The 23,823-nt window shown below is 42.5% G+C and overlaps 1 protein-coding gene and 2 pseudogenes across 6 annotated transcripts in view; 1 reads left to right on the forward strand and 2 right to left on the reverse strand.

The window, feature by feature from the left end:
* ANKRD6 (ankyrin repeat domain 6) overlaps positions 1-23,823 on the reverse strand; it is a 232,501-nt gene that overhangs the window by 65,812 nt on the left and 142,866 nt on the right. For all 6 annotated transcript variants that reach the window (XM_037843501.1, XM_037843498.1, XM_037843499.1 and 3 more), the window contains exon 2: positions 21,534-21,797. In XM_037843501.1, the coding sequence (XP_037699429.1) occupies positions 21,534-21,653 (120 nt within the window). In that variant the 5' untranslated portion in view covers positions 21,654-21,797. The remainder of the gene's footprint in view (positions 1-21,533; positions 21,798-23,823) is intronic.
* Positions 6-1,187, reverse strand: LOC119539753 (annotated as a pseudogene).
* LOC119539597 lies at positions 16,988-17,228 on the forward strand (annotated as a pseudogene).

Consider the following 23,823-nt stretch of genomic DNA (forward strand, 5'->3'; position numbering starts at 1 on the left):
ATAGGAAACTGGGTATTACTCCTCCTCATTTTATTGTTGCAAATTTATGTGTGTACAGGAGACATGGAGGATGATCTAGCTCGTCTGTTCTCCAAGTTGTAAGATTTTCCCAACTGTTTCCTGGTCATTCGTTTTTCTTCTGTTTTTTGAAGCAGCCCAAATCCTGTGAGGAGTTGCTAATATGTGCAATTTCTTATCTTTCTTATCACATGTTCGTCTTCAGTGGGCAAGGGCAAGAAAGCTACAAGGATTTTCCATGCTCTTTCGAGTTAAGCAGGAATTCCTGAAGTGACTCGAATTACAAAGCCTTCTTTTCCCCTGGGCAGCCATGCTATTTTAATGTCTTGGTAATAAAACAGAAAACTGGGCCATATTCTTCAGCATGTGGAGGGTTTCCGACCATTCCATGGACCCTATCTGGGGTATGGTAGTGAGGAGTAAGCTTTTGGCTTTATTTGCATTTTCTTTCAGGGTCTTTAAGACCCTGTCCACTGAAACCGCTTCCTCGTGCTCCTTCCAGCAATCGTAATCTGTTGCCATGGCAATACTTGCATAGCAAATTCCTGCTCCTTAGCCAGAACCACCTCTGGAACTGTGGTCATATTGATAACGTCTGCCCCCCAAGGCACGGAACATGAGGCTTTCTGCTCGGGAGCTAATACGAGGTCCCTGAACTGTGACCACTGTCCCCTTTGAGTGACACTGGAGTCCTAGCTTCTTGGTGGTCTCTATGAGGACCTCTCTCGTTTTAGGGCAGAATGGCTCAGCCATTGGAATATGGCACACTCCTCTGGCACAGGAATGACTTCCATCATAGAAAGTCTGAGGCCTTTTGGTGGTCCTGTCGATGAACTGATCGATAATGACAATATCGCCGGGCTGAATCCCCCCCTCAAGGAGCCACAAGCCGTGGTCACTGTGACATGAGTGCAGCCCTCCTCCTTCAAGGCCCAGATGTTCACCTGGTGGTTGACTTCTGAAGGCATGATGGTGTGCTGCCTCCCGTGCCTGGCAAGAAAGACACAATCAACATTTTTTATCTTCCCCCAAATTAAGGCATCAGATGGTTTCCCAAATGGAGTATCCACATATTTTTCAGTTCTTCCTTCTAAAATTTCTGGATCACCCAGGCCTGTTCCGCCAATTATTCCAATCTTCACGGCTGTGGTGGTGGCGCCTGGGGCCATGTCCGTGGGAGGAAGGTGCTATGCCGGGGAGGACACAACTGCCAAACAGCACACAGCAGTAAGCAGCGAGTTCAAATACCCCCAATTACTTCTTTTAAAAAAAGGTTATAGTAGATTAGATCATTGCCCTTGAACCAGATGGTTTTCTCTAACTTACAAAACTTTTTATTTTGTTTTCTCATGTCATGCCTAGAAGTAAAGATGAAGTCCCCTCCATTTTGGTGAAAGAATCTACTGCACTTTGCTTTAAAACAGCTTTATGTTTTATAAAGCACTATTCTCCCATTTGACTTCCACTTTAAATAACTCATGATAGAAAAGATAATCTCCATTTCTTAGTCCCAAAACAATCAGTAGATTTTAGCTTACCCAGGGCCATATCACAAAGTGGTAGAGCCAAGATTCAAGCATGAATCTATGATTCAAATCTTGGTGTTTATCTGAATATTAAGTAAGTACCTAGTATGTGAGATATAGTGCTAGGTTGGCAGTGGGAGAGCTATAAAGGATATAGCTCCTGCCCTGAGTGACTAGAAATCTAGAAGAAAATCTATATTATTTGAGAAAAAACAACAATAACACATAATCCAGAATCAGAGACCTGCATATAGCATGGCAGTTCTGCCATTTCTTGGGCGTACTGAAGAAGTAAGGGGCATTTGACCCTTACTTATCTCACACAACTCATAAAAACAGTCCTAAAATGATTCACATAAAGCAGAATTAGTAGATGGGTACTCATACCTCAGACTGAAAAATACAGGAGTATAAACTAAAAGTAACCATCCTCTAGGTAGCAAAAGGAACTGTTTTGTGGAGGGAACATAGATTAGTAGTCAGGAGCTGGACTCTGAATTAAAAAAATCTGTTTCACACCCCAGTTTTGCCATGTTAGACATGACAAAGAACATCTAATCTTCATTTTCCCCATCAGTAAAAACGAGTACTTCAAAATTAAGATTACGAAGTAAATATAAAATACTGACTTCAGACATGCTGCCCCTTCAAAAATGTATTTGTTCTAGAACTACACTTCTGAATGAAATAACTAAGCTGATACATGGGTAAAGGTCTTGTGGTCAGTGTTTGTGTTGGGCAAGGTGAACGCTTTCACCATCTTACCTACATACCTTGAAACTACTAAACGTGAGCAAGCAATTATGGCAATGGCAATGCTTCATAAACCAGTAAAAAACAAACAAGCAACAACAACAAAAAAACAGCATGGTACTGACACAAAGATAGACATACTGATCAATGGAACTGAATTGAGAATTCGGAGATAGACTCCCAGATCTTCGGTCGACTGTTCTTTGGTAAGGCCCTGTGATGGTTTCGATGTATTATGTCCCCCAAAACGCCATTATCTTTGATGCGATCTTGTGTGGGCAGATATATTAGTGTTGATTAGATTTTGGAATCCTTTGGGTACTTCCATGGAGATTTGATTCAGTCAGCTGTGGACAAGACCTTTGGTTGGATAAATTCCATGGAGGTGTTGCCCTGTCCATTCAGGGTGGGTCTGAATTAAATAACTGGAGCACTATATAAACTCAGACAGAAGGAGCGAGCTTGCCACAGCCAAGACGGACACTTTGAAGAATGCACAGGAGCTGAGAGAGGAACTGCAGTTTACAGAGACATTTTGGAGATGCAACAGCCCTGCCCAGGCTTAACTAGCCCAAGCCACAGATGCGAGGACACATGGCGCTGATGGGGGGTGATGCGGATTTTAGATCAAAAGCCATTGGCCCCCTTGGAAGGGAGACTTTTTTCCAGTTGTGAGTGGAGGATGAGGTAGGGGAGGCAAGATGTGGAGATCCTCCTCCCCTTCTCCCACCAGCCACTCCCCTGCTTTATCCTCTGACTCCCAGGTAGCTGGCCCAGAATATAACCCAGACAAGGTAGAAAACAGAGAATCCTACGGAATCCATGCTGAAGTGGAGAGGAATGAAGGAGGAAGACAAGACAGAGGAAGAACTGCAGACCTTAAGAAAGGAATATGCAAATGACTCTGGGTGAAAACAACTACAATCTCATCTGTCATATCTCTAAACCTAATAATGAAAGTAATTTATTCCCTAACATTCTATTGTAAAGTTTTAAATGTGCAAAAATTCCAAGAATTGTACAGTAAACCCCAATATACCCACCAACTAGATTCTACTATTAGCCTTTTTAAAATCACTATTCTTTATCACCTCACTCTATCCATCCATTCACCAATTGTACTGGTTTGTATCTATTATGGCCCCCAGAAAAAGCCATGTTCTTTGATGCACTCTTGCGGGGGCAGACATATTAGTGTTGATTAAGTTGGAATGTTTGGATTAGGTTGTTTCCATGGAGATGTGCCCCACCCAATTGTGAGTGATAACTCTGATTGGATAATTTCCATGGGGATGTAGCCCCGCCCCATTCAGCATGGGCCTTGATTAGTTTACTAGAGCACTATATAAGCTCAGACAGAAGGAGCGAGCTTGCTACAGCCAAGACGGACACTTTGAAGAATACATGGAAGCTGAGAGAGAAGCTGAAGCTTACAGAGACATTTTGGAGACGGCCTTTGAAAGCAGACTTTTGCTCCGGAGAAGCTAAGAGAGGACAAACGCCTCAAGAGCAACTGAGTGACATTCTGAAGAGGAGCTGTGGCCTAGGGAGGAACATCCTGGGAGAAAGCCATTTTGAAACCAGAACTTGGAGCAGACACCAGCCATGTGCCTTCCCAGCTAACAGAGGATTTCCGGATGCCATTGGCTATCCTCCAGTGAAGGTACCCGATTGCTGATGTGTTACCTTGGACACTTTATGGCCTTAAGACTGTAACTTTGTAACCAAATAAACCCCCTTTATAAAAGCCAATCCATTTTTGGTGTTTTGAATTCCAGCAGCATTAGCAAACTGGAACACCATCTACCCCCTCTCTTGTTCTCTTACCTTGTCCTGCCTCCAGCTGAATTCCTTCAAATCCATCCTTCCTGCCATTATGAGTTAGTTATCTAAAACTCAAATCTGAGGATATCTTTTCCTTGATAAAACCCTTCAAGTTTCCTCACAACCCACAGGATAAAATCCAAGTTCTTGGACAGAGCATGCAAGCCCCTTAATAATCTTGCTATGCCTTGACCATCCCTACTTCCTCCTCCACAGGTGACATGCACTCCAGCATCACAGAATCCACCCACCCAACACGCACACCCACAAACACATCATGCGATTTGCCAGCAATGTGCCTTCTTCTGGCTGACACCTATTCAGTGCTGAAAGCATAGCTCAGGTGTCACCACCCACAGGAAGCCTCCTTGTTTTCCCCAGGCCAGGCTGTATACACTTTCTCTGAGATCCCAGAGCACCCAGCGCACGCCTCGATCATACCTACTTTCTCCACTGAGAAAATGGCTCCCGTAGGGCAGGAGTTGTCTTTGTACCTGCAGCACCGAGCACAGTGCCTGCTGTTAGGACTCAATAAATATTTGTTGAGCAAGCAAAAAGATTATTGTATTAAAATTTGTATTTGTAAATTGGTTATTTGGAAATTATTTTTTCCTTAGAAATAATGTTAAAAGTGGTTGTTAATCAGCCTGAAGCATGCCTCATCCCTAACAGACTGAGATTAGGGGAGGATCTGCCAGGAAGAATAAAAGCCTCAGAGTGAGATGTGCTGGGAGGGGTGGGATGAATTCGGGTCCTCCTGGGCCCCAGGTGAATTCTCTAAGAGCCCATGTAAGAGAAGATGCCCCACCTTGGGGCTTACTCTCTGGCTCTTCTGAATTCAGGAAAATAAAATGGCAGGTGTTTTGCTCTGCGTGGTGCTTTTTTGTTTTGGGGGGGTGGGGTGGGAGAGGGGGTCTGTGGTAGACAGGATAATGCTCCCCAAAGATGTCCATGTCCTAATCCCTGGACCTGTAAATACATTATGTGGCAAGGGGGGGATTAAGGTTGCAATTGGAATTAAGCTGACTTGAGATGCAGCGTTTATCCAGGAATATCCAGGTGGGCCCATGTACTCACAAGGGTCCTAATAAGAGAGAAATGGAGACAGAAGAGTCAGAGTGATTCAATGTGAGAAGGACTCAACCTGCTGTTGTTGGTTTTGAAGATGGAGGAAGGAGCCACAAGCCAAAGCAGGAAGGCAGCCTCTAAAAGCTGAAACAGGCAAGCAAACAATTCTCCCCTAGAGCCTCCAGAATGAATGTGTCCTGCTGACACTGCGATTTTAGCCCAGTGAGAGACATTTTGGACTTCTGACTTTCAGAACTGCAAGATAGTAAATTTATGTTGTTTTAAGTCAGTATTTTGTTGTAATTTGTTACTGCAGCCATAGGAAACTAATACAGAATTCTGTATCTGAGTGAGGGGTCTTTTAAAAGAGAGATGGTCTGACATTTAGATCATGTTTTCATTCATTCATTCATTCAAAGATACTTTGAGGGCCTACAACAACACTGCCTGCTACACAGTAGCACTTAAAAAATATTTTTGTTCTGGTTGAGTGCCAGGCATTATCGTAATACAAATATGATGGGGTTCCCGTCCCCAACGAGCTTAGAGTCTCCTGGACCAGTGGTTCTCAGAGTGTGGTCCCCAGACCAGCAGCATCAGCACCGCCTGGGAACCGGTTAGGAAGGCGAACTATCAGGCCCCACCCACACTGCTGAGTCAGCAACTCTGGGGTGGAGCACAGCAGTCTGCATCTTAACGAGCCCTCCAGGTTGATTCTGATGCTTGCTCAAGCCTGTGAACTACCGTTACAGGATAAATACACACTGTAGGCTACCATAGATGCTATTAAAGAAGCATGGGCAGTAGATACAGTAGCAAAATGAAAGTAATAATGATGATGACAGCAGCTAACACTTCCTGAGTATTGTATATACCAAGCGCTGAGCTAAGCATGTTATAGGTATTACACCATTCGATCTTCCTAACTCTATGAGGAAGGTGCTATTAATCCCCATTTTACAAATAAGGAAACATGCCTAGAGGGTTAAGTATCTGGAGTAAGTCAGTTCTATAGGGTGGTGTTTTAGGCAGGGGGAGACGGCATGAACAAGTGAGTGCCTGATGTATCAGGCAGATAGCAAACAGCCAAACTGGCCAAGGCAGAGAGCTCCTGGAGAGGATGCTAGCAAGTTAGGGTGAGTTCAAATGGTGTGGGCCAGGAGAAGGAAAAGAGGGAGGGGGGAGCAGTAAGGAAGAGAGAGCCCAGTACATCACTGGTCAGGCCACACTGACACTCCACACTGATGGTAGAATATAAACTGGCATGACCTTCATATAGAACAATTTAGCTGTAGCTGTCAAAACTACAAGGCACATGCCCTCTGCCCCCATAGCAGCACTTAGAGAAATCTATTCCATACCGCGCAATAAGACCTCAGGATAAGATTAGTCACTGCAGCATACTTTGTGAGAGCAGAAGATTAAAAGTAATCTAGCTGCCCATCAACTGGGAATTGTTTAAGCAAGTTATGGTTCATCCACCCAGCACTGAAATGAGCAAAGTGAAGAACAATGTGTAAGTACCCTAAAATTTGCAAAACAATGGTAACACATAGTGACACATCCACTTGTGAGTATATGCATGAAATATCTCAGGAAGCAAATGCAAGAAGGGGTAAAACAGGTTGCCTTCAGGGAGGAAACGCTGAGTTGTTAGGGGACAGCATGGGAGAAAGACTTGTCAACCTTCTGTACCTTCTAAATTTTGAAGCATGTGAATGTATTACCTATTCAAAATAAAACTTATAACTTTAAAAATTAGTATATGGAGTCTTCCAGAAGACGCATGCTACAAACAACACATTCTCTCAGGTAAAGGTATTCACCTGACCAACCACATTGCAAGCATCTATTTCTCCTTCTGTCCACCTCCTGGTGTCTAGCAGTTGAAGGGAATGATTGCAAACCAACAGGTTAATGGGCTGACAAACACAGGTGCTCATGTATGAAGCTGAGCATGGGTCAGTCCGACAACATTCCAATAAATCTAATAGCAAACATATACCTACAGAAACAAAGACAATACAAATGAGTAACAACACAAAATGTTTCCACTACTCCGTCCTACCCCTGGGAAGCCAGAACCACAAAACCCTCCTGGAGGTTTTGGCCAAATGGGAGACAGGTTTAAGGGGGCCCAGGAACCCCATGTACAGAGCCTGTTCTCGCTGTGTTTCTTGAGGCTGTGAGTGGACATCACTCATCGACTTCCAGCCCTCTCTCGGGAGTGGCTGCCAGAAAATATCTCCCAGTCTGGCATACTCTGCATTTCTGCAAACACCATCAAGGGCTCATGATGGAGAAAGTTACTTTGCTAAAATCAAACACTTTGCATTTCCCGTTTAAAAAGTTTAAATTTTATACTGGAGTAAAGTCAATCACTAAGTTGGGGAACAGCATGATGCAAAAGTTCCACAGGAACCATAAACAACTTATGATTGACTCAAACAAAGTTACGTCACCTCCTTAAGTTTCTGTTTCCTTATCTATACTGATTATTATATCTAGAACAACTATTTTTTAATGACATTTCTTGAGGTATAATTTACATTCAATAAAATTCATCCTTCTAAAGTATTCAGTTTGATATGTTTGTATGAACATACACAATTGTATAAACACCAAAACAAGCAAAATATAGAAGATTTTTATCATCCCAAAAAGTTCCCTACTTTGTTGCTCAGATGTGGCCCTCTCTCTGTAGCTAAGCCAACTTGGCAGGTGAAATCACTGCCCTCCCCCCTACCTGGGATCTGACACCCAGGGGAGTGAATCTCCCTGGCAACATGGAATATGACTCCCAGGGAGGAATGTAGACCCAGCATCGGCATCGTGGGATGGAGAAACATCTTCTTTACCAAAAGGAGGAGGTGAAAGGAAATGAAATAAGCTTCAGTGGCAGAGAGATTCCAAAAGGAGCTGAGAGGTCACTCTGGTGGGCACTCTTACGCACAATATAGACAACCCTTTTTAGGTTCTAATGAGTTGGAATAGTTAGCAGTAAATACCTGAAACTATCAAACTACAATCCAGAACCCTTGAATCTTGAAGACGAGTGTATAAAAATACAGCTTATAAGAGGTGACAATGTGATTGGGAAAGCCATGTGGATCACACTCCCCTTTGTCCAGTGTATGGATGGATGAGTAGAAAAATGGGGGCAAAAAAAACGGCACCCAGTGTTTTTTTACTTTGTTCTTTCTCACTTTAATTTTGATTCTTATTATTTTTGTGTGTGTGGTAATGAAAATGTTCAAAAATTAATTTTGGTGATGAGTGCACAACTCTATAATGGTACTGTGAACAACTGAATGTATGTTTTGTGTGACTGCATGGTATGTGACTATATCTCAATAAAAATGAATTAAAAAAATGACACCAAAAAAAAAAAATAATAAAGAACTGTTGATATGCCCACTGAAGTATTTAGGGGGAAGGATACTGATGTCTGGAAACCATTTTGAAATGTATCAAACATGAGATGGACTGGTGGATGGATAAAGGGATACTTGGATTGATATGTGAAAAATGCAAGAATTACAAAATGTTAATGGTAGAATCTAGCTAGTGGGTGAATTCACTGAAAAATTCTTTCAAATTGTTATATGAATGAAAAGTTTTAAAATAAAATGTTGAGAAAGCCAGAATACTTGTATCTAATGAAAATTTTCTAAAATCAATTGTGGTGATGAACACACACCTCTGTGTATTACTAAAAGCCGTTGTTTGTACACTTTGGATGGATTGTATGGTACGTGAATCTCAATAAAACTGCTTTAAAAAAAGAAAAAAAAAAGTTCCCTATCGTTCCTTTTCAGTCACTTTCACCATCTCTAGCCCCTGACAATCACTGATCTGTGCTCTGTCCATAGAGTTTTGACTCCTCTAGAATGTTAACTAAATGGAATCATAATATGTGCAGCTTTCTGTATCTGGTTTCAAATACATAACGATTTTGAGAGTCATTCATGTTGTTGCCTGTATCAGTAGTTCAATCCTTTTTATTGCTGAGAGCATTCCATAATTTATCAAATCAGCTGTTGATATTTGAGTTGTTTCCAATTTCTAGCAATTATCAATAAAGTTATTATGAATATTTGTGTACAAGTCTTCTTTTGTGTGTTCAAGTTTTTATTTCTCTTGGGTAGACACCAAGGAGAAGAACTGTTGGGTCTTAGGGTAAGCATATGTTTAAACTTTTTAAGAAACTGCCAAACTGTTCTCCAAAGTGGCTATCCCATTTTGCATCCCCACCAGCAACATATGAGTTTCAGATATTTCCTTTTATGCTTTGTGCTTCTGTGCCTGATTTAAAATCCAGGATTGCAAAGATTTTATCCTATGTTTTCTTCTAGAATTTTTATACTTTTAGTTCCTACATTTAGATCTGAGATCCTGTTTGAGTTCATTTTTGTACATGGTACAAGGTAATGGTTAAGGTTCACGGTTTTGCATACAGATGTCCAATTGTCACAACACCATTTGTTGAAAAGGCTATTCTTTCTTCACTGAATTGCATTGGCACCTTTATCAAAAATCAACTGACCAGAGAGATGTCATCAACATGGCAACAAACAGCTACTGAAATCTCTCCAGAGAGTCAACGATAAAAGGGACAACTCTGAATTGTTTGAAACTCTGGAGGAAGATATAGACTGGAGAAGGACCTTGCAGATGCCAAATTGAAGAAAGAGAAGAAATATCAGGTAGGAATCTTCGGTCTCAAACCAGCCAGTCCTCACATTTCCCCATCACTCGGGCTCAGTGTGAGAAAGGCACAGAATCAGCAGACAGGAACCCTCCCACCAGAGACACAGATTTTTAAATCTCTCACAACAGTGAGACATGCCACCACTGTTTGAAGACCCAGGGGACAGGGGAGGACATTTCAAAGCTCATGTCAGTGAGGGACAAAGAGACTGAGAAAACGTGAACAGAGGCTCCATTTCTAGCCCTGGATCTGAAAACCCTTCCCTCACCCTCGAGGAAAGCAACAGCCAGCGGCCATTTCCTTGCCTTGGGGATGGCTGGAGTACTGGGTTACCTGAGGGAGTACTCTGCCAAAGGTGGTGTGCCATATCGAGCCAGATTTTGGCTGGCAAAGTGAGGACATAGGAATCCTGGAATTTCCGCTCACCTGTGTAGATGCAACTCGTGCTTGCAAGCAAAGCAGCCTCTGAGGACAATTAAGTTACCAAACAGCGCCATCTGCTGTACGGTCCAGGAAGTGCAAGGGAATTGAAAAACTTTTTTAAAAAGGTGCTCCAAACCCTTTTTTAGGACCACAGGAGCTGGTCTACACACCTTGTACAGAAACCCAGCCCTGTTTTGGCTGAGAAATACGGACAACCCAATTGTTAAAGCAGGGCTCTAAAACAAACCCAGGTCTTGCTGACCGGCAGAAAACAGAGCACCATTGGAAGCCAGCAGATCTATATTACCACACACAGTGAACTGGCTGGGGTGCCCAGTGACTACCACTGATCCCTGCGGCAGGCCACAGTGGGTGCTTTATTTTGGAGGAAGACTGGGGGCAGAGCCAATCTGACAACTGGCCTGTGAGAGAAACAAAGAATTATAGAGAGCAAAGAAAACCAACAAGAAAACCCAAGGTAAAAGAGAGAAAAACCTTCAGCATAAACTAATCAAGAAAATCAGATGACTAGACAGCAAAAACTCATGAGCCACACCAGGAAACGAAGATATGCTCCCGTCAAAGGAACAAACTAACATGTCAACTGAGATTCAAGGTTGAAACAACTAATTAAAGATATTCAAACAAATCTTATAAATCAAATCAATGAGTTGAAAGAAAATGTGACAAAACAGATGAAGGATATAAAGAAGACACTGGGTGACCATGAGGAAGAATCTGTAAGCTTGAAGAAACAAATGGCAGAAGTTATGGGAATGAAAGGCAGGATAGAAGAGATGAAAAACACAATGGAGACGTACAACAGCAGACTTGGGGAGGCAGAAGGATTATTGAACTAGAGCACAAGAGATCTGAAATCCTACACGCAAAACGCAAAAGACCAGACAGGGAAAAGAATGGAAAGATATGAGCAGGAGCTCAGAGAACTGAAAGACAACATGAAGCACATGAATATATGTGTTAGAGGAGTCAAAGAAGGAGAAAAGGGGCAGAAAGAATAATAGAGGAAATAATCAATGAAAATTTCCCTACTCTGATGAAAGACATAAAATCACGGATCCAAGAAGTACAGCATACCCCAAGCAGAAGTGATCCAAATAGGCTTTCTCCAAAACACTTACTAATCAGATTGTCAAATGTCATAGACAAAGAGAATTCTGAGAGCAGCAAGAGAAAAACAATCCATCACATATAAAGGAAGCTCAATAAGGCTAAGTGTGGACCTCTCAGCAGAAACCACAGAGGTGAGAAGGCAGTGGTATAATATATTCAAGATAAAGAGAAAAACTGCCAACCAAGAATCCTATACCTGGCAAAACTGTCCTTCAAAAATGAGGGAGAGTTTAAGATATTTATCGATAAACAGACACTGAGTGAGTTCGTGAACAGACCTCCTCTACAAGAAATACTAAAGGGAGTGCTATAGTCAGACAAGAAAAGACAGGAGAGAGGGGTTTGGAGAAGAGTGTAGAAATGAAGATACCAAGAGATAGAGAGAGGGTAAAGTTCAGGCATTTGATGAAGGAGTACAGAATGTTCAACAGGATTGACTGTATAGATCCAGAAATGGATAGCACATACTGGGTGATGGTAGTACAAATATTGTAAGTAGTTACAGTCATCTTTGTTCGGTATACTTACAATCTTAAAAATGTCCCCATCCGGCAGGAAAGCACAAACACCTTGCTACAACCTCCTGGTTCACATTGACCTCACATTGCCACCACTGAAGAGTTTACTGTCTGCCCACTGTACACAGTGGGGGCTTCACTCCATGAATAAGCTCCTTAAGGACATGGCTTGTACTTCTGAGTCATCTAAATCTCTATTTCATTACTGTGGAGCAGCGGGAGCTACCAAAAAGAGACTTGATAAATGTTAACTTTATGAGTGAAACTACTAGTTTTTTCTTGAAATCTCAAAGTAGCATCAGATAACTTCTGTCAGGTTACTTTTAGAGAAAACAAGAACTTCAGTGAAACATCCCAAGGGCCAACTTCTTAAAAGTTCTATCTATATTGAAACTACTCTTCCTAGAGGCATTCAAATCTAGCTATACAGTCAATGCTTGGAATTAAGGAGCAATGAAGAGGGTTTATCCAGGCAATTAAATATCCATCCACTGGTATCGAGGGAACAAAGTTAAGCTGGATGTGAAGATATTTAACTAAAATGTGAGGGTGACTGTGGAGAGAATATATTCATTTATAAATCAAGGCTCTCTTGCAAAGAAAAATTCCACTTTTTTGTGACCATATCTGTTTTAGGATCAGATAACTCAAGCAGTATCAGTGGGGCAACTAGAGAGTAGAGAGGAAATTAGGAGGCAGAATGGGTGGCTCTGGGGCACTGAGAGATGTATAAATGAAGGGACGTGAAGGAGCACAGAGAAGGAGGGATGGCTTTAGGCTACTGCTTGAGGGATGGTGCCAACGTGGGTGTCATCTGTCAATAAAGAGAATGTGGAAGAGAAACAGTTTCAGGAGAGGGACATGTAAGTTCAAACCTTGGGTATTTAGATTCAAAGTACCTGTGGATTGTGCAGATAAACATGCCCATTGTGATGGTTTGGAGGCTCCATGGACCCCAGAAGACCATGTTCATAAAGCTAATCCATTCCTGTGGGTGTAGACTTATTGAGTGGGACCTTTTGATTAGGTTATTTCAATTGAGGCATGTCCTGGGGGGGTCTTAATCCGCTTACTGGAGTCCTTTATAAGAGAATGAAATTGTGAGAGAGAAAGACACAGAAGCTGAGAAAGAAAGCCATAGACAGAGCAGCCAGAAGCTGAAAGCAAAGAACTCCAGGAGAGAAGGGAGAGACTAGCAGATGCTGCCATGTGCCTTGCCATGTGTGCCAGTTTGGATGTACTGTCCCCCAAAATGCCACTTTTAGAGGAAACAAGAACTGCAGTGAAACCTCCCAAGGGCCAACTTCTTAAAAGTTCTATCTATATTGAAGCTACTCTTCCTAGAGGCATTCAAATCTAGCTATACAGTCAATGCTTGGAATTAAGGAGGAATGAAGAGGGTTTATCAAGGCAATTAAATATCCATCCACTGGTATTGAGGGAACAAAGTTAAGCTGGATGTGAAGATATTTAACAACCTTGTGGAGGCAGATGTATTAGTGTTGATTAGGTTGGAATCCTTTGATTGAGTGTTTCCATGGAGATGTGACTCAATCAACTGTGGGTGAGATCATTGATTTGATAATTTCCATGGAGATGTTACCCTACACATTCAGGGGGAGTCTTAATTGAATCACTGGAGCCCTAAAAAAGTGTTCACACACAGAAGGAGATGCTACAGCCAAGAGGGACATGTTGAAGAATACACAGGAGCTGAGAGTGGAGCTGGAACACAAATGAGGATCAGCAGACGGTCAGCCACGTGCCTTTCCAGCTAACAGAGGTTTTCTGGATGCCATTGGCCTTCCTTCGGTGAAGGTATACTTGTGTTGATGCCTTCATTTGGACATTTTCATGGGCTTCAGACTCTAACTTTGTAACTAAATAAACCCCCTTTATAAAAGCCAATCCATTTCTGGTGTTTTGCAAAACAGCAGCATTAGCAAACCGGAACACCATGTGACAGAGGAGTCCAAGACCTCTGACAGCCAGTCTTTGGGAAGAAAGCATTGCCCTGATGATGCCTTGATTTGGACATTCTTCTTAGCCTCAAAACTGTAAGCCTGTAAACTAATAAATCCCCATCGTAAAAGCCAACCCATTTTATGTTATCTGCATTTAAGCAGCTTTAGCAAACTGGAATACCCATGAAGGCCACTCAACATGTGGGTCAGGAGACAGAACTGAGTTAGAGAGGAAGACATGGGCAACAGCCCACAGCCGGTAAACTCAACCTGGCTGCCCAGAGTGAGAGCAATTGAGGGCTGAGGGATCCCAGGGAGAGCCAGCTTTCGTGGTGGGAAGAACAAGAGGAGATGGAGAAGAAGTAGACGGGAAGAAACCAGGAGGCAAAGCCTTCTGGGAGCCAAGGGGAGCTTCAGGGAGAGGACAGGCAACATGGTCAAATTCTGGTCTGTCTCCCTCCATTGGAATATAAGCTCCCTGAGGGCCAAAACTTTTTTTTTCTGTCTTTTTCACTGTCAGAAAGTAGTTGCTTAATAAATATTTGCTGTGTAAGTGAAATAATGAGTGACTTTGGTGAGAGTAGTGTAGTGGCACAGAAGTGAGGAAGTCAGGAGCCAAGTTACAGGAAGATCCTGAGTTACAATCTCTAACACCCAGAAAATTTTCTCCACGGATATGTTGAATTTCCAGGATACCCAGTGTTTTTGTCAGTTTACCTGTTCTAACTTAAAATGCATTGGTCAATACCACATGAAAAATAATTGCTCTAATGTGAAAATTATGCAAATTGAAATCCATTCTCAATGTGCCTTTCTCTTAAAATATGAGTATTAAATTCTTACAATACTTTCCATACCAATTCTCACCTTCCAACCACACTGCCTCTGATGACTTGTCCTGTGTATGAAAACTCCAACCCTAATTGGTGTATACGGCTTTGTAACTACAACCTATTAGCTGCCGAGTAAAATCCCAATGAGGACTCCCCTATCTGAAACCCCTAGTAAAACAGAGAGGATATCTGTGTGGGGGCAAGAGACCCAGATTCTGTTCCCAGTTCTGGTACTCCCTTGCTTGTTCAAGTTGCTTTTCTTCTGAGGCCTCCATTTCCTTGAAACTCTAAAATGTTACACACATTATTTATTATTTTATTACTGTGCAGACCATTATGGGGATATTGCTTTATTAAAGTACTTGAGTATATAAGTTCCCAGTCAATAAAACAATTGCAGATGTTGTCTGGTACGTGGAAGATGCCAAGGAAGATGTTCTAATAGGCAGCAGCCCCTGGGAAGTTCACAATCCAATGTAAACAACATACTTGAAACATGGTGGTTAAGAGCAAGGACTTTGGAACCAGATGGCCAGAGTTTGAATCGCAGTTCTGATACTTTCTAACTGAAACTTTGGGTGAGTTACCTAACCTCTCCTTGCCTCAGTTTCCTCATCTGTATAGTGAGGATAATAGAGTTGTGGTGAGGAAAAAAGATTTAATCTCTGTACAGCACTTACAGGACCACTTGAAACATGGTAAGTGCCAGGTGTGAGCAATTTACACTCATCAATATTATTCCCCTCATTCAACATATATAGGGCCTGCCATGCACATACTGTGAACGGCACTAGAGGGGTTAAAAATAGCCACTATTCTGCACCCACTGAGATTTTATAATTGCAGCAACATGGATTATCACATTCAGTCCTAATGGAAACCCTCTAAGTTTTATGAGGAAATTGAGCCTCAGTAAGGCTGAGGTTTGCTTATATCAGTGGTTCTCAATTAGGGGCAACTGTGCCCCCAGGAGATATTTAGCAAGGCCTGGAGACATTTTTGGCCCTCAACTGGGGGAGAGAGCTACTGACAACTAGTGGGTAGAGACCAGGAATGCAGCTCAACATCCTATAATACACAGGACTGCTCCCCCCAACAAAGTTTTATCTAGTTCAAATGTCAATAGCATGGAACTTGAGAAACTGGTTTACACCAACGAGCAGTTAACAAGCAGTGGAGCAAGTGCCCGCACCAAGACGTTTGGATTCCAAATCCAGTGCTTTCCTGCTGTGTCAGACACAGTTGAAGTGTTAACAGATCAATTATGGCCCTCAGGGATAATCTGGTGAGGAATTCTGAGCACCCAGAGAGTGGTGTGCAATTATGAGGGAAACAAACTGCTTGGACAGCAGGTGCATAATCAGTTAAGAGGAGAGCAAGTTCCTGGGTGGGCTTCATGGAGGTGGTGGCTCCTCAACTGTGTCCTCAGTGGGTGGGACATAAAGGGACAGAGTGCATGCAAAGGTTTTTCAGGAGGCATTTGCGAGGAAATATCTGTAAAGTGAGTTTCCCAACAACAACACTGTAAGCTCAAAGACAATGAAACATTGCCTTCAAAATTCTGAGGCAAGAATTGTGGGAAGTTGCAGAGTAGGAGGCTCCAGGAAACAGTCCCTCTACCAAAACAACTAGTAACCTAGCAGGAACTGTCTGAATCAACTCTTTTGACACTTTGGAGACTAGTGGAACACTGTGCAGTATCTGGGGAAGAGCTGGAGGAAGAGGGTGGTAAATTGCGGTAAATACTGGTGAATTTCATCCTCTGTGCAGCAGCTACCATCACTTCCCCCACCTCCCAACCTCATGGCAGGTAGCAGTGGGGACTGGAGCTCGGGCTCCTGGTACAGCTTTGCGGCTTGTTGTTGCCATCATGGCCAGAAGGATCTAGTCCTCCAAAATCCCGGGGAGTGTAGTCTGACTGCTGATCACTGCTTTTGATCAGTTACTTCAGATACTGGGGGACATGCTCTGTGGGTGGCCACTGTTCCAACCCTACTCAGACAAAAGTGGCAGAGGAATCTTAAAGAGGCAGTGCCTATTTTTTCTCTCTTTTCTCTTTCCATTCTCCATATGGGAGCAAAAATCATTTGGAAAAATCACAAATTGATGGCTCCAGTCCCCAACAACACCACCACCAAAACCTAGCATCAAGGGTAAGGATGCAAAATTGCATCAAGCCAGCAGCTGCAGTTGCCGCAACTCTATCTACAACTTCATGATGCTTCCCTTGGCCAAAAACACACTGAGCCATCTCAGCGTTCAAAACATTCCACAAACAACGCCAAGGCAGAGCACCAGAAATGTGCACCTGATTTCCATAATACAGTAATGCTCTATTAGCTAGTGTAGCTACTTTCTATGCTGAAGTATGGACATATACAGCAACACAAATTGGAATAGAATGAAACCTGTCCTCTGTTGGCAGAATCACCCCAAAGGAATGGGGGGCATTTTAGTTTCCCAGGCTGCTCAAGCAACTACCATGTAATTGGTTGGGTTAAATAATGAGAATTTATTCACTCATAGTTTGAGGCTGGGAAAAAGTCCAAATCAAGGCAATGTTTTCTTCCTAAAGACTGTGGGATATCTCTAGGAAAACAGTAAAACTGATAAATTTGTGATGGTTTTAATCATGGAAAATTGTACTAAGGACTATTTTTTTTAGAGTTGTTGAAGGGCAGAAGAAACACTTAACTATAAGACTGAATAAAATTAAACAAATGAAAAATCAAGGCAATTATCAACTCCAGGAAAAAACAGTGGGTTATATTGTTAAAAATGGAAATGTATTAATAGTATACTTCTCAGCTCACCAGTCAACAGTATAGTATTTACATAATCACATTAATGATTGTGCCGGTTTGAATGTATTATGTCCCCCCAAAACACCATTATCTTTGATGCTATCTTGTGTGGCAGATGTATTAGTGTTGATTAGATTGTAATTCTTTGAGTGTTTCCATGGAGATGCCACCCACCCAACTGTAGGTGATAACTGCTTAGATAATTTCCATGGAGGTGTGGCCCCACCCATTCAGCGTGGGCCTTGATTAGTTTACTAGAGCCCTATATAAGCTCAGACAGAAGGAGCTCACAGCTAGCTACAGCTGAGAGACACATTTTGAAGACAGCCATTGAAAGCTGACACTGACATTTTGGAGAACGCCATTTTGAAACGCAACCTGGGAGCAAGCAGACACCAGCCACGTGCCTTCCCAGCTAACAGAAGTTTTCCAGATACCAATAGACTTTCTCCAGTGAAGGTACTTGATTGTTGATATTTTATCTCGGACACCTTATGGCTTTAAGACTGTAACTTTGTAATCAAATAAACCCCCGTTATAAAAGCCAATCCATTTCTGGTGTTTTGCAAAATGTCAACATTAGCAAACCAGAACAATAAAGGAGCTGATAAAAAATGTGGTACAACTAGATTGGGAGAATGAGGGAGAAAGGGGAATGTGAGAGAGCTCAACTCCTTATCAATCTTATTAGAAAGCCAACAGATCATGTTTAAAACTGATCGATCTCTCCAATGCACTCATTCTCAAGAAGTTATTAGAGCTGTGTTATCCAATACAGTAGCCACAGCTAAGTGTGGGATTTAATTAAATAAAATATTCAGTTCTTCAGTCATGCTAGCCACATTTCCAGGGCTTAATAGTTACATGTAGCTAGTTGTTCTCCTATTAATAATGATGTAGAATATTTCCATCATCACAGCAAGTTTTATTGGACAGCACTGTGCTAGAGGATGTACTACATCAAAATAAGGGAGTGAAAAAGAAAGAAGACTTTGAGGTCCAGAAAACAGAAAAGTCAAAGCAGAAAAATAGTTGTAAGGGGAGTTTTGGGCATAATAATAAAGAGAGGTCCCCAGACAGCTGTCAGCAGGTCTTGAGAGCCACCAGCCCAGACTGGAGCAGGTGAGGGGGCCCCAGAGGACATCTTTTCAAGGAGAATCAATGGATGTCTAAACATCCTGAGAGAAGATCAACACAACTGGCGGAGATGTTGGGGATGAATTAGTGATAGCTAGAGACAAAATCAAGGAAACAAAAGACAATTACTCACCCCAGGTTAAACAAACTATTGCAGGAAAGGAAACATAATAAACGTATATGCCACATGGCTCAACTATGAACAGCATAGATCAGTCAAAATAACGTGAAGACTGAATGCTGGTGTCACCAAGTTATGATATGACTATAATAGGAGTAGGAGAAGGTGGAAATGTATGTGGGGGGGGGGCGTGTGTGTGTGTGTGTGTGTGTGTGTGTAAGAAAGCTAAATCTTAAATCCTTGGTTTTTATATCAAGTCAATAGACAATGCCTAAAATGGAAAAACCAAGATTTAGCAACAGCAGAGTGTCATTTACACTAAAAGATCTACCAAAAGAGTTGAAAGCGGTTGCCTCTGGAGAATCAGAATTGTGCGTGTAGGCAAACATAGTAAAAATATTTGACACTTCAATCTATGTGCAAGAAAAACACAAAAAATAAACCATTTTTAAATTAAAATTAAACTGCTAAGTCAAATTAGTAGTACACACATACTCATTAGAAATATGGGAGTAAATGCTAGGAGGAAAACAGCTAAAAGACGTGAAAGTTGTTTTTTCAGGGAGCAGAATGGGGGGGGGTCAGGGGACAGCTGTTTTTGTTAAAAGCTTTCTAGCAGTATTTGAATTTATGCTTCTAAAGCTCCTTTGTGCATGCATTATTTTGATTAAGATAACTATTATAAAGCAAATGATGCAAAAAAGATAAATAACAAGCGAGGATACGGAAACACTGGAACCCTCGTACATTGCTGGTGGGAACATTAAACGGTGCAACCACTCAGAAAAATAGCTTGGCAGTTTCTTAAAATGGTAAACATAGATTTACCACATGACCCAGCAATTCCACCCAAGGGAAATGATAACATATGTCCACACAGAAGTTTGTACAAAATACTCATAGCATTATTCATAATAGCCCCCATCTAGAAACAACCCAAAATGTCCATTCACTGATGAATGGATAGACAAAATGTGGTGTCCATACGGGAGGATACCACGCTGTAATAAATAAAAGAATGAAGTACTGATACATGCTACGACACAATGAACCTTGAAAACATGCTAAGTGAAAAAAGCCAGACACAAAAGGCCACATTCTGCGTAATTCCATTTAGATGAAATGTCCAGAATACGCAAACCCATAGAGACAGAAAGTAGATTAGTGGTTGCCAGGGGCTGCAGGTGGAATGGGGAATGACTGTAAATAGGTATGAAATTCCTTGCTGGTGTGATGGAAATGTTCTAAAATTAGAATGTGGTGATGGTTGCAACTCTGAAAATATGCTACAAATCACTGAACTATACACTGAAAATAGGTGAATTTTATGGTAACTAAATTATGTGGTGTTTTTTAAAAAGCACATGATGACATCTATTTAAAAAAGAAATCTTGCAGGAGAAAGGTATTTTGAACACCAATTATGTGCTAAGTGCTTTATATAGGTTATTATTATTGTAACAAAAAACTAGGTATTATCCCTGTTTTACAGATAAGGAAACTGAGGCTTAAAGAAGTGAAGCAACCTGCACAACTGCAAAAGCAGCGGAGTAAAGATGTGTGTGAGTGCATCCTGACCACAGAGTTCACACGCTTTCTCCCATTTGTGAAGCCTGGGCAGGAAGAGCTTGGCGGTAGGTCACACTGAGGCCTGAGTTCCGGCTCCCTTCTCCCCTCAGTCCCATTCAATCCAAGCACCATTTCCAGGAAGAGAGCTGTTTGGATCTATGGACTATTTCCAAGTGGTCCAAGATTTTCTATCTCTCCAGAGACCAGCATGGAATATACAGACTGCAAGTGATTAACCTTGACAAGATGGGCTGCCCTATCTTTACCACAGGAGGGGAAAATTAAACTTCCCCTCTCCACAGCTCTCTCTGCAGTGGTCTGGAGGGTGGCTTTGAAGCTAGACTCATGGGTACAAGTTCTGCCACTCAGCAGCTAAGAACCCTGGGAAAGTTACTTAAATCTCTCTGTGCCTCGGTTTCTTCATCTCTAAAGGGGGGTGAAAAGAGAAACTCTTCTGGAGTTATGCAAAGTGCTCAGAGCAAGACTAAGTGCTTGATAAGTGTTTGCCATCATGTGGTTAGGTCTATATATTTAAACATGTCATCTACCTATGCAAAGCTTGTCTTTCTCAGCTTTGCTACAAAACTGCCTTTTGGTCAGTACATTCTATCATCTACCATGGTGTTCATCTGTTGGTGAAGAGTAAGGAATGTCCTCCAAAGCTTACCACACATTTTCACTGACCCATATAAAATCAAAGCCCACAGAAGTTGTGGTGGTCATCTGGTCCAAGCCAGTCATTGTATACAGGGGAACAACGAGGACCCGTCAGCTGAGGGGCTCCCCGGCCACAAGTGGGCCACCTCCCTAGGCAACCTGTCTAATAAGATTACTCTGCCCGTAAGCCGCGTCCCAATTTCTCCAGAGGTACCTCCTGCCCATTTAGCAAAAGGAGTAGGTGAGAAAAAGCCACACTGATTTTAAAGACTGTCAAATGCTCATTACAAGTGACTCCATTTGAAAAATGGCAATGAAAGGATTTTTAAATCCTCCTTCTTCTCCCCAAACCTCCATTACTGGGAGAAAAGCAAGTTCTTTGAAAGCTGTGAACCGAACACAACAGTTTTGCAGACAATGGTTAAGAGGTAGGCTAGTTCTCAAGGAATGGCTGAAGTTTTTCCTCTTGTTACCTTGGTAACCGCTACCTTGGCGCCCTTGTTGATGAGCTGAACCACATTCTCTGCTTGGCCTTTGTACGCAGCTATGAGAAGGCGTTCTGAAAGTGCAGCGACCGCATCCTGCTGGCTCATGAATTAGGAGAGAAAGAGGTTTTCAGGAGAGTGGCAGACAAGTTCCTTCAGCTCAACACGAAGCCTCTGGCCCAAGCCGGCACCCACAGGTTAAGATGTTCCCACTCATTGGAAGGTGCCTTTACACTATGCCATCTTCAGGACCTAGGGGTTACAAAATAAAGCTGCTGTCAGCGCCATGCAACATACAAGACAGGCCACCTACCTCCTTCTCTCTATGGTAGGGCGTTCTGCTGATTACACATTTCAGGGGAGGGAGGCTGGGGGAGATGGAATAAGAGAAGCACACACTGCACAGCAAAGCCCCTGAACGGAGTCTTCAAGGGGAGGCAGCAGGAAGTGCCAACTTTCCTCCTTTCTTACCTCCTCAGGCAACCTCCAGAGGAGTGCGACAGAACCGAGAGGCTTGCTCTACATTTCTGTCCTGGGCAGCAGAGGCCTGACGTCACTTCCCAAACACTGCCTGGTTTACAGGCCCATCTTCCTCGGCAGGCAACTTCCGGGCTGTGTTTGGTGGGTCCACCATCCCTAACGTGCCAATTCCCCTGTAGGTCATTAGCCCGTGTACCACCCCCAGAGAGGCCTCCAGGAGTGGGACTTCTCCTTGAAGTGTCCTCCCGGCATTTACTGCTATTCTCTTCGTTCATCCTTTTTGCAGTCACTGTAAACAGTGCAGTTCCCTGAGTTCTGGAACAGATGGAGAGCTGGGCAAAGGCACAGGCCATCTCCTGCCTACCAAGACCATCTATAGGATTCTAAGCCTGAGTGGGAGAAGCCATGGCCTGCAGGGTCCCTAGTTGTAAACCTAAGCTCTTCTTTCCACCAAATGACCAAAATGAATAGGATTTTAAAGACTGACCCCTCCCAGTAGCCTTGGGCCACCACTAGACAAAATCAAAGCCATTGGTAATTGTTTCAAAGGTGAAAGGTTCATTCTTTGAGTAAAAGAGGGAATGCTTAAGGGGGCCAATCCACTACTACTGTGGGCAAGCAAGGAAGTGTTGGCATCTTTGTATTTTTTAAAAAAATACTTATTTAAAAAAACAATATGTGCAAATGGAAAGGAAAGAAAATGCTGTGTCTAAGGGACACCATTCTTTATCCCAGACCCTACCACACATTCTAATTCTGAAGGCCAGGAAGACCTTGCTTCCAGTCAACCCCAATAAATCTCTAAAGATAAGCCATTGGTATGGCTGGTAAAGGTCTGGACTAGATCCCACCCTGCCTTTCATTCACCTGTGGCACTCAGGTGATTTCACCAATCTGGGAGGCTGGGGCTAAATGTTCACATGAAAAACAGAGACGAGAGCAGATGGCTCTCCCAGGACTGTGGAGGGGATTAAGATGGTATCTTATTAGATGAAAGTGTTGGCCACATGCGAACATTATAACTTCAGAAGAGCATTCATATCCACCTAACTTGTGAATATCAAGTTTTCTCATTCTTCTCCCTCTGTCGCCCAAAATGCAGGTAAAAAATATCAAGGAAAGAGAAGGAGCCCTCCCAAACCCATCTTATACATGCTCACAAGGCTTGGAAGTCTAAGAGAACTGGAGAAGAGTATGGAGAATTCCCCCAAAGCAGGGGATTCCTCAGATAGCCACAGTCAGAGATCCCTAAGAAGCTCAGAAATACGTGTTGAATGAATGAGCCAATGAAAGAATAAAATTGCAACTCAAAGCACTGCAAGGAGCAGACCTGGAAATGCCTTTGGAAATTCCTGGTGTCTCACAGGGATTGTAGTTTGGGTTTTATGTTTTCAGGCTGTCACACTATTTGAAAGTGGTTTGTTTCAGTAAACATTAAGATGCACTGTCTCCTTTTATTCAGGTGATCTGTGGTACATTTAAACCAATTATACTGAGCTTTTACTCTGTTTACCCAAATACTGCAAAATCACTCCAAGCCCAAATAGCAGAAAAATATAAGGTATTAGCTATGTCTTCCTAAATGATCTCTGCTCCACAACCAAATTTCTCCCCCTTTACTAATCATTTGCTATCCCCAAGCACTTGACCTAAACCTCAACTTCACCTGTACCTTTCTTGCAATGCACATTTGAATGTTTCAGTTACAATGGCCCAGTTCACTTAAATATTATCATGGCTAAAAACCTACCCCAGAGCTTAGCCCCTGGGGTTAGAGAACTTGCTGCACCCTCAGTAC

Source organism: Choloepus didactylus, chromosome 7 (assembly GCF_015220235.1).
Source record: "Choloepus didactylus isolate mChoDid1 chromosome 7, mChoDid1.pri, whole genome shotgun sequence".
NCBI classification, from domain to species: Eukaryota; Metazoa; Chordata; class Mammalia; order Pilosa; family Megalonychidae; genus Choloepus; species Choloepus didactylus.